Source organism: Schistocerca piceifrons, chromosome 9, assembly GCF_021461385.2.
Source record: "Schistocerca piceifrons isolate TAMUIC-IGC-003096 chromosome 9, iqSchPice1.1, whole genome shotgun sequence".
Lineage (NCBI taxonomy): Eukaryota > Metazoa > Arthropoda > Insecta > Orthoptera > Acrididae > Schistocerca > Schistocerca piceifrons.
The window spans coordinates 43375622-43387841 of NC_060146.1; the positions used below are offsets into that span (position 1 = coordinate 43375622).

The 12220-nt window shown below is 44.2% G+C and overlaps 1 protein-coding gene and 1 pseudogene across 1 annotated transcript in view; both read right to left on the minus strand.

The window, feature by feature from the left end:
* LOC124717055 (sensory neuron membrane protein 1-like) overlaps positions 1 to 12220 on the minus strand; it is a 201475-nt gene that overhangs the window by 143229 nt on the left and 46026 nt on the right. The window contains exon 3 of the mRNA XM_047243736.1: positions 1347 to 1497. Coding sequence (XP_047099692.1) covers positions 1347 to 1497 — 151 coding nt within the window. The remainder of the gene's footprint in view (positions 1 to 1346; positions 1498 to 12220) is intronic.
* Positions 10888 to 11005, minus strand: LOC124717634 (annotated as a pseudogene).

The window sequence follows — 12220 nt, forward strand, 5'->3', positions numbered from 1 at the left end:
GTGCCCTCCGCCACACACCGTTGGGTGGCTTGCGGAGTATAAATGTAGATGTAGATGTATTAACAGTGTATTTTTTTTTAATTTAATCGTATGGCTAGGGCCCTCTGTCGGGCAGACCGTTTGCCGGGTGCCGGTCTTTCAATGTGACACCACTTCGGCGACCTGCAGTCGATGAGGGTGAAAAGAATGATGATGAAGACAACACAACACCCAGTCCCTGAGCGGAAAAAATCGAACGCGGGCCCGGAGAATTGACAGTCCGTCACGCTGACCATTCAGGTACCGCGGGTGGACAACAGTGTATTAAATATTCTCCACCTTTTAACCGACAATCCCGACCACATCTTACAAAGGGGGGTAGGACGTCAAACGTGCCAACCTGGAGCAGGAGAGGCATCACAGGACATTTTAAAAGGTTCAAATGGCTCTGAGCACTATGGGACTTAACATCTGAGGTCATCAGTTCCCTAGAACGTAGAACTACTTAAACCTAACTAACCTAAGGACATCACACACATCCATGCCCGAAGCATGATTCGAACCTGCGACCGTAGCGGTCACGCGGTTCCAGACTGAAGCGCCTAGAACCGTATACTTTTAGAAATAAATTCATAAAACTTTGTCAGCATGACCAGCAAGGATTCAGATACACTCACAGCAGTGGAAGTTCGATAACATAACAAAATATTTTTTTTTTACACGTAAAATTTCATCATTTTTTTCACTTACTAATGACAGCATTTGTTTCTATAGGTACACTTTTCTTCATAAGTAAGAGAGATTCTTCGATGAATTTTGCACAGCATACAAACCATACTCAAAGGTGTATGAAACTCTAGAATTTTACAAATCTATTAAAAACTGTGGAAAAAATTGAGGTAATTAACTAGAACATTTGTGTTTTTTCTATACATGAAGTTTAAAATATAACAGTTCATTCGTTTTTTCATAAATTAAATAAATTCTAGAGTTTCATACACCTGTAAGTATGGTTTATGTGCTGTGCAAAATTCATCTAAGAATCTCTCTAACTTATGAAGAAAGTGCAGCCATTAGTAAGTGAAAGAATGATGAAATTTTACATGTAAAAAAAATTATTTTGTTATGTTTTCGTTCTTCCACTGCAATGAGTGTGAATCCGGAATCCTCCCTGGTGACGCTGACAAAGTTTTATGAATTTATTTGTAAAAGTATAGTCAGTGGAAATTAAAATGTCGTGTGATGCCTCTCCTGCTCCAAGTTGGCCCGTTTGACGTCCTAACCCCCTTAAAATCAAAACACTTTAACACCAAAGAAGCGAGAGGGACGGTATAGTGTCCAGAGAACTTCGTGTTGAGAAGACTGACCAGAAGCAGTGGGTGCGGCATCGTGACCATCTCGTCCCCGGTGAGGCCCGGAGCGCTCTTGCCCTGGTTGAACAGCCACGTGATCTTGTTGTTGTACGAGACGGTGTCGTCCTCCTTGTGGTCGCGCAGCTTCACCTTCTGCTTGTACTCCCTGCAACAGAAACGAAGACGGTTTGGCGTGAGGAGATACGGCCGAGTCCGAAAGTTGGAACGTGCTACACGTCTCAGAAGCTTGTCGGTGTACCGATGCTATAGTCAGTACTACCGGCGTTGACGCACTTACAACACCAATAATAAGACTGCAAATTCTCTGTCTACACGACTTAGCCATTCGTATAGCGCATGCACTCTGGAAACTGGTCTCTTCCCTTCCCACCCTCTCCTCTCACGACGCTCATCTTGTGGAACAACCAAAGTAGTGTGTGTGTGTGTGTGTGTGTGTGTGTGTGTGTGTGTGTGTGTGTGTGTGTGTTCAAAACTGCCACACCCTATCTTATATTTAGTATTTTTGTCTCCTCTGAAAATAGATGAATTAGGAGATTCATAAATATTACAAGCAAATTTCGCGTTTAAGAAATCGTTTACAGACCAGAGTCGTACAAACACGCCGTGGTTTATCGTCGAACAGAGTTCCTTATGATCAACACAGTAATAAGCATAAGAACTGATACAGTTGAAAGCCAACAAGTCACCAGTTCCTGATAGAATCACAGTTCGGTTTTACTGAGAGTATTCTACACCAGTGACCCCCCCACCAGCTTGTTTTTATCGCGAATCTCTTGCCAGGTGCAAAGTCCCAAGCGACTGGAAAAACGCAGTGAACTCCTGTATGTAAGGATGGAAGAATACAGTTGTAGTACCAATACATAAGAAGGGGGACAAGAGAGATGCAAACAAGTACAGAGGAATATCGCTACTAGAGGTCGAATACAAGGTGCTGTCAAAGCTATTGCTCAAGACAGTAGAAGAGCAAGTAGAAAGTACAGGTGGCGACTACCAAGTGGTATTCAGGAAGGGAAGAGGTTGTACAGAACAGATGTTTATCCTGAAGCAACTGATAGAACATAGGGCCTTAAAAAACAAATAGTAATAACCTTTGTGAAGTAGTACACAAAGCCATGTGACTCCATCGTCAGACAGACTCTTGTTAGGATCCTGAAGAACAGATCACTTGATGGAACTACAGAAGAACTCATAAACGAAATTCTGACAGAAGCAAAAGCAAGGGTGAGATTCAGAGGAGCACTGCCAGAAGAATTTGAGATCAACCCTGGTGCTAAACAGGGAGAGGGATTGTCACCATTGTTTTTCAATACAGAACTGGAAGAAGTGATCAGGCAATAAACGAGGAAATGGGAATACCAAAGACCCATGCGGGGGACAAAAAGGACAACAGGGCTCAAGTGGACTGCCTAGCCTTTGCAGACGACATAGCAATAGTAAGTGAGACGGAAGAAGACGTAAAGACACAACTCGACAACTTAAGTAAGGTAGCCAGAGAGGTGGGGCTGAGGATCGTCTATAACAAGACGAAGACATTAAACACCACTGCGAACTGGGTAACACCGGAAGGCACTGTGCAAATGGTGGACAAATTTAAATACTTGGGAGAATTTATAACAGGAAGGAATAGGAGTAAGGAGGGAATAACAGAGAGGATAAAGAAGATGAGGTCAGCCTTCTGCATGACGAGAGAGATATACAATAAAAAGAATAGATCCACAGAGGCAAAGATAAGCCACTAAAAGGCAACGGTGAGGAATGCAGTATTATATGCTACTGAGACGATGACACTACGAAGAAATGGGCAGAACAACTAGAGAAAGAAGACAGAAAAATACCGAGAAAAATGCTAGATCCCAAAAGAGGTGGAGAGAGGTGGATGCGAAGACCTAGGGAAGGATTGTACCGGAACATGAGAACAATATCCAGGGACATCAGACTCAAAAGGGCAAGGTTTGCTGGACATGTAGCTAGGATGAGTATGGACAGAATGACGAAGAGAGTGTGGGAAACAACAGGGAGGACAAGTGGAAAGACAGGAACCAAGTGGGTTGTTGAACTTCGGAAGGACTGTTTGGAATTGGGGACCAAGGTCAAAGGAAAGCAGAATTGGAGGAACACCGACCAATACGCAGAAGACCAATGACAGAGAGGAATACAGGAAAAGATTAGTGTGTCACCAGTGGAGCCAGCAGGACAATAGGACACTGAGGATCTCGGAAGAAGAGAGGGAGAGAAGAAGAGAAAGAATGAAGGGGTTCTGGGAAAAGAAGAGGAAAATGCAGTCCACGAAGGGGCTACCCGTGGTCCTTCAGAGGGCGTAACGCAAGAAGAAGAAGGAAGGTAAAAGAAGAGACGCACTAAATTACAGACCAATACCCTTAATGAATAGGAAAACAGGAATTCGAGTAAGCTACTACAAACAGCATAGTGAACGCATTATTGTGGCCAAGATAGATACGAAGCCCACACCTACTACAGTAGTACAAGTTTATATGCCAACTAGCTCTGCAGATGACGAAGAAATTGAAGAAATGTATGATCAAATAAAAGAAATTATTCAGTTAGTGAGGGGTGCGAAAATTTAATAGTCATGGGTGACTGGAATTCGGTAGTAGGAAAAGGGAGAGAAGGAAACATAGTAGGTGAATATGGACTGGGGCAAAGAAATGAAACAGGAAGCCGCATGGTAGAATTTTTCACAGAGCACAACTTAATCATAGCTAACACTTGGTTCAAGAATCATAAAAGAAGACTGTATACATGGAAGAAGCCTGGAGATACCGACAGGTTTCAGATAGATTATATAATGGTAAGACAGAGATTTAGGAACCAGGTTTTAAATTGTAAGACATTTCCAGAGGCAGATGTGGCCTCTGACCACAATCTATTGGTTATGACCTGTAGATTAATACTGAAGAAACTGCAAAAAGGTCGGAATTTAAGGAGATGGGACCTGGATAAACTAAAAGAACCACAGGTTGTACAGAGTTTCAGGGAGAGCATAAGGGAACAATTGACAGGAATGGGGGAAAGAAGTACAGTAGAAGAAGAATGGGTAGCTCTGAGAGATGAAGGTAGTGAAGGCAGCAGAGGATCAAGTAGGTAAAATGACAAGGGCTAGTAGAACTCCTTGGGTAACAGAATAAATATTGAACTTAATTGACGAAAGGAGAAAATATAAAAATACAGTAAATGAAGCAGGCAAAAAGGAATACAAACGTCTCAAAAATGAGATCGACAGGAAGTGCAAAATGGCTAAGCAGGAATGGCTAGAGGACAATTGTAAGGATGTAGAGGCTTATCTCACTAGGGGTAAGATAGATACTGCCTACAGGAAATTTAAAGAGACCTTTGGAGATAAGAGAACCACTTGTATCAACATCAAGAGCTCAGATGGAAACCCAGTTCTAAGCAAAGCAGGGAAAGCAGAGAGGTGGAAGGAGTATATAGAGGGTCTATACAAAGGCGATGTACTTGAGGACAATATTATGGAAATGGAAAAGGATGTAGATGAAGATGAAATGGGAGATACGATACTGCGTGACGAGTTTGACAGAGCACTGAAAGACCTGAGTCCAAACAAGGCCCCGGAAGTAGACAACATTCCATTGGAACTACTGATGGCCTTGGGAGAGCCAATTCTGACAAAACTCTACCATCTGGTGAGCAAGATGTATGAGACAGGCGAAGTACCCTCAGACTTCAAGAAGAAGATAATAATTCCAATCCCAAAGAACGCAGGTGTTGAAAGATGTGAAAATTACCGAACAATCAGTTTAATAAGCCACAGCTGCAAAATACTAACGCGAATTCTTTACAGACGAATGGAAAAACTGGTAGAAGCCGACCTCGGGGAAGATCAGTTTGGATTCCGTAGAAATATTGGAACACGTGAGGCAATACTGACCTTACGACTTATCTTAGAAGAAAGATTAAGGAAAGGCAAACCTACGTTTCTAGCATTTGTAGACTTAGAGAAAGCTTTTGACAATGTTGACTGGAATACTCTCTTTCAAATTCTAAAGGTGGCAGGGGTAAAATACAGGGAGCGAAAGGCTATTTGCAATTTGTACAGAAACCAGATGGCAGTTATACGAGTCGAGGGACATGAAAGGGAAGCAGTGGCTGGGAAGGGAGTGAGACAGGGTTTTAGCCTCTCCCCGATGTTGTTCAATCTGTATATTGAGCAAGCAGTAAAGGAAACAAAAGAAAAATTCGGAGTAGGTATTAAAATCCATGGAGAAGAAATAAAAACGTTGATGTTCGCCGATGACATTGTAATTCTATCAGAGACAGCAAAGGACTTGGAAGAGCATTTGAACGGAATGGACAGTGTCTTGAAAGGAGGATATAAGATCAACATCAACAAAAGCAAAACGAGGATAATGGAATGTAGACGAATTAAGTCGGGTGATGCTGAGGGAATTAGGTTAGGAAATGAGACACTTAAAGTAGTAAAGGGAGTTTTGCTACTTGGGGAACAAAATAACTGATGATGGTCGAAGTAGAGAGGATATTAAATGTAGACTGGCAATGGCAAGGAAAGCGTTTCTGAAGAAGAGAAATTTGTTAACATCGAGTATAGATTTAAGTGTCAGGAAGTCATTTCTGACAGTATTTGTATGGAGTGTATCCATGTATGGAAGTGAAACATGGACGATAAATATTTTGGACAAGAAGAGAGTAGAAGCTTTCGAAATGTGGTGCTACAGAAGAATGCTGAAGATTAGATGGGTAGATCACATAACTAATGATGAAGTATTGAATAGAATTGGGGAGGAGTATGTGGCATAACTTGACAAAAAGGAGGGACCGGTTAGTAGGACATGTTCTGAGGCATCAAGGGATCACAAATTTAGCACTGGAGGGCAGCGTGGAGGGTAAAAATCGTAGAGGGAGACCAAGAGATGAATACACTAAGCAGATTCAGAAGGATGTGGGTTGCAGTAAGTACTGGGAGATGAAGAAGCTTGCACAGGATAGAGTAGCATGGAGAGCTGCATCATACCAGTCTCAGGACTGAAGACCACAACAACAACAACCCTTAACATCAGTTTGTTGCAAAATACTTGGACATATAATATCTCGACGAAGGAGCATAGTTTTAGAGATCACGTCTCGTGCGAAACTGGCTTCCCTTTTCTTACACGATATGCCGTGAATCATGGTTGAAGGATGACACGCAGATTCAAGGTGGACGGTAGTCTTCGGTTGCCTGCTGATGATGGTGTGGTGTATGGAAAGGTGTCGAAGTTGACTGACTGTAAGGGGATACAAAATGACTTAGCAAAACTTTGTATGATGGATGGCATCTGAGGACAAATGTACGTTTCTTGGGATGGCGAGGAAAAAAAACCGTAATGTTCGAATACAGTTTTAATAGTATCTTGCTCGACACAGTCACATGGTTTAAGTATCTGGGCGTAAAGTTGCGAAGCGACATGAGGTTCAAATGGTTCAAATGTCTCTGAGCACTATGGGACTTAACATCTGTGGTCGTCAGTCCCCTAGATCTTAGAACTACTTAAACCTAACTAACCTAAGGACATCACACACATCCATGCCCGAGGCAGGATTCGAACCTGCGACCGTAGCAGGCGACATGAGGTGGAACAATCATGTAAGGAGTGTGGTAGGGAAGGTGAATGGTCGACTTCGGTTTATTGCGAGTATTTTGGGAAAGTGTGGTCCATTTTGTAGGAGACCGCATACAGGAGGCTGGTGCGACCAATTCTTGAGTACTGCTCGAATGTTGAGGGCCCGCATCAGGTCTGATTACAGGACGAAATTCAGAGGCGCGTTGCTAGATGTATTACGTAGATACTTCGGGAACTCAAATGGGAATCCCTGAAGGGAAGGCGACATGCTTTTCGAGAAACATGACTGAGAAAATTTAGATTACCAGAATTTGAATCTGACTGCTGATTGATTCCACTGGCGCTAACAATCATTTCGCGTAAAGGCAACGAAGGTAAGATAAGGGAAATTATGGCTCTTGCGGAGACATATAGACAGTAATTTTTCCATCGCTCTATTTGTGAGTGGAAGAAGAAAAGAAATGGGTAGTAGTGGTACGGGAAACGCTCCCCCACGCACCGGACAGAGACTTGAGGAGTAGTTAGATGTAGGTGGTATACAGGTTCGTCCATTGATCGTGACCGGGCCAAATATCTCACGAAATAAGCGTCAAACAAAAAAACTACAAAGAACGAAACTTGTCTAGCTTGTAGGGGGAAACCAGATGGCGCTATGGTTGCCCCGCTAGATGCCGCTGCCATTGGTCAAACGGATATCAACTGCGTTTTTGTAAATAGGAACCCCCACTTTTTATTACAAATGAATTACATGAATGTTTCATTTGGACCACTTTTTTCGCTTTGTGATAGATGGCGCTGTAATAATCACAAACATATGGCTCACAATTTTAGACGAACAGTTGGTAACAGATAGGTTTTTTAAATTAATGTACAGAACGTACGTACGTTTGAACACTTCATTTCGGTTGCTCCAAAGTGATACATGAACCTTTGTGAACTTATCATTTCTGAGACCGCATGCTGTTACAGCGTGATTACCTGTAAATAACACATGAATGAAATAAATGCTCAAAATGATGTCCGTAAACCTCAGTGCATTTGGATTTGGTAAGACGTGTAACGACATTCCTGTCAACAGTGAGTGGTTCGCCTTCCGTAATGTTCCCACATGTATTGACGATGCGCTGACGCAAGTTGTCAGGCGTTGTCGGTGGATCTCGATATCTAATATCCTTCAACTTTCCCCACAGAAAGAAATCCAGTGGGCCATGGTATGCTGTTCCAAGAACCAATCCACCTGTCATGAAATATACTATTCAATACCGCTTTAACAGCACGCGAGCTATGTGCCAGACATCTATCATGTAGGCAGTACATTCCCATTCTGTCATGCAGTGAAACATGTCGTAGCAACATCGGTAGAACATTATGTAGGAAATCAGCATACATTGCACCATTTAGATTGCCATCGATAAAGTGGGGGCCAAGTATCCTTCCTCCCATTATGCCGCACCATGCATTAACCCGCCAAGGTCGCTGATGTTCCACTTGTCGCAGCCATAGCGGGTTTTCCGTTGCCCAGTAGTGTATATTATGCCGGTTTACGTTATCGCTGTTGGTGAATGATGCTTCGTCGCTAAATAGAACGCGTGCAAAGAATCTGTCGTCGTGCCGTAATTTCTGTTGTGCGCAGTGGCAGAACTGTACACGAAGTTCAAAGTCGGCGCCATGCAATTGCTGGTGCATAGAAATATGGTACGGGTGCAATCGATGTTGACGTAGCATTCTCAACACCGACGTTTTTGAGATTCCCGATTCTCGCGCTATTTGTCAGCTAATGATGTGCGGATTAGCCACGACAGTAAAAAAAAAAAAGAAAAAAAAATGGTCCAAATGGCTCTGAGCAGTATGGGACTTAACTGCTGAGGTCATCAGTCCCCTAGAACTTAGAACTACTTAAGCCTAACTAACCTAACGATATCACACACACCCATGTCCGAGGCAGGATTTGAACCGGCGACCGTAGCGGTCGCGCGGTTCCAGACTGAAGCGCCTAGAACCGCTCGGCCACACCGGCCGGCCACGACAGCAGCTAAGACACCTACTTGGGCATTATCATTTGTTGCTGGTCGTGGTTGGCGTTCACTTCCTCTTTCCTTAAATAACGTAACTATCCGGCGAACGGTCCGGACACTTGGATGATGTCGTCCAGGATACCGAGCAGCATACATAGCACACGCCCGATGGGCATTTTGATCACAATAGCCATACATCGACACGATATCGATTTTTTCCGCAATTGGTAGACGGCCCATTTTAACACGGGTAATGTATCACGGAGCAAATACCGTCCGCACTGGTTGAATGTTACGTGATACCACGTACTTATACGTTTGTGACTATTGCAGCGCCATCTATCACAAAGCGAAAAAACTGGTCCAACTAAAACATGCATATTTCTTTACGTACTACACGAATACGTAATACAAATGGGGGTTCCTATTAAAAAACAACGCAGTTGATATCCGTTTGACCTATGACAGCGCCATCTAGCGGGCCAAACATAGCGCCATCTGGTTTCCCCCTTCAAGCTAGACGAGTTTCGTTCTTTGTGGTTTTCTCGTTTGATGCTTATTTCGTGATATATTTGGCCCCGTCACTTTCAATTGACCACCCTGTATACTTCCTGATCGTTTTGTAAATTAGAATAAATATTGCTGGCTTTTGCAACTGTATCTTGTTCTTAGCCAGATTTGTTTTACTTAACCGTGTTGTGTATAACGTATTCCCTGACAAAAAATCTGAAGCACCCATCAGGGGAGGAGGAAAGGAAATGAAACATCACGACATGAGAGGGTATGCGATGTTATTTCAGTGATTACAGCTGAGGCCAAATTTATAAATAACTTGGTAAGACTGCATGACTTCGCTTATCAGTATGACGTTGCACCCGCCTCTCACCTGCTTGAGAGTACTCATTCGGTAGCGAAGGGTTTCATAAGGCTGTTGTATTCCCTTCGGAGTTAAACTGGCCCACGGCTGTTATAAACGGTACTTGATATCGTGGATAACGGCACTGCGACCACGCTGGTCCCACACGTGTCCTACACGTGTTCTGTTGATGGGACGGATATGGGGATCTTGTTGGCCACAGTTGTTACAAATGGTATTTGATATCATGATAACAGTACTGCGACCACGCTGGTACCACACGTGTTCTATTGATGACAGGGATATGGGGACTTGATGGCCACATTCATAGTGGTGAGCGCCGCATGTGGACGAGCATTGTCCTATTGGAAAATGGTACTTCGATACTGTCGCATGGGAAGTGACACACGAGGACGCAGGATGCCCCAAATAACTACCAGCCTTGACCCGATGACTCCCTATACCATGACCCCTCTCCAGGTCGCTGCCACACTAACTGGCGATAGTCATCCGGAGTGGTACAGAACGGCGACCCATGGCTGAAGACAAGGTGACACTATTTGTCAGTAATCCATGCTTCTCAGTACGGCCCCATTCCCAGTGCGGTCGTTTGTGTTGCAGTCTTAACGGCAGCTTACAGATGGTATGCTAATTCCCAAATCCGACTGCTGCTAATCTCCACCCACGGTGCGGGAGGACACACAATGAGGCAGGGAGTCTATTACTTCTTTTCGGATGACTGGCGAATATATGACGGAGTTGTATTACGCTTGATGCAGAACAAGGCGTACCCCATTGTGGTGCTCAGATGTCGTTGACCGGAATCTTGACAACGAGTATTCCTAAACTAAACTAAGCTCAGTCCGAACAGGCCTTGGAAGGACCAACGGTACCGACCGGCCGCCGTGTCATCCTCAGGCCTCAGGCGTCACTGGATGTGGATATGGAAGGGCATGTGGTCAGCACACCGCTCTCCCAGCTGTTGTCAGTTTTCGTGACCGGTGTGTCGCTGCTTCTCAGTCAAGTAGCTCCTCAATTGGCCTCGCAAGTGCTGAGTGTACCCCGCTTGCAAACAGCGCTTGGCAGACAGGATGGTCACCCATCCAAGTGCTAGCCCAGCCCGACAGCGCTTACCTTCGGTGATCCGACGGGAACCGGTGTTACCACTGCGGCGAGGCCGTTGGCAACGAGTATTCGTGCCGTCACGTTATCGTGCAGTTCAGCATCGGGTCACTGTACATCTGAATGCTCTGCAAATCTTGTTATTGCACCGATTACGGTCTGTCCGATGACATATGCGGTTGGATAGAAACTTTTCAAACAGACAGAAAGCAGTATGTCGTCCTGAATGGCGTGACATCAACAGAAACAAGCGTAACTTCAGGTGTGCGCCAGGGTAGCGTAATAGGTCCGCTGCTTTTTACGATTTACATAAACGATCTGGTTGATGGTATTGACAATGGCATTAAACTATTTGCCGATGATGTTGTAGTCTACAGGAAAGTAGTATCACACGGATGTTGTGAACAAATCAATGAGGATTTGTAGAAAATGAATGTGTGGTGTAATAACCGGCAGTTATCTGTCAATATTAGTCAGTGTAACCTACTGCGTATAACAAGGCGAAAATCCCCATTAATGTACGAGTACAAAATAAATGCCCAGTGTTTGGAAGCGGTAATTGTGGTGTCACCGCCAGACACCACACTTGCCAGGTGGTAGCCTTTAAATCGGCCGCGGTCCGCTAGTTACGTCGGACCCGCGTGTCGCCACTATCAGTGATTGCAGACCGAGCGCCACCACACGGCAGGTCTAGAGAGACGTACTGGCACTCGCCCCAGTTGTACAGCCAACTTAGCCAGAGATGGATCACTGACAACTACGCTCTCATTTGCCGAGACGATAGTTAGCATAGCCTTCAGCTACGTCATTTGCTACGACCTAGCAAGGCGCCATAGCATTTGATATTGAGATTATAACATGTACCGTCAAGAGCGATGTACACCAATTGTGGATTAAAGTTAAGTATCATATCAACTACGTACTTTATTTGCTAATATTAATTCCCATAACTGTTCCAGACCTCGCGCCAGCCTGCGTGAGCTTATAAGCGTGCATTTCGGCCTCCTCTAGCAACACAGTGTTTGCTCTTCTGCCAACACTTCAGTAATAACCGCCAAATATCTGGGTGTGACTATTCGAAATGATCCGAAATGGAACGATCAGATTACACAAGTAACGGGTAAGGTGAACTCTAGATTGCGGTTTATTGGTAGAATCCTGAAGCGATGCAGTCCTTCAACAAAGGAAATACCTTACCATACGTTAGTTCGTCCAGTCTTAGAGTACTGTTCGTCTGTATGGGACCCTTACCAGTTGGGTCTGATTGAAGAGATTGCG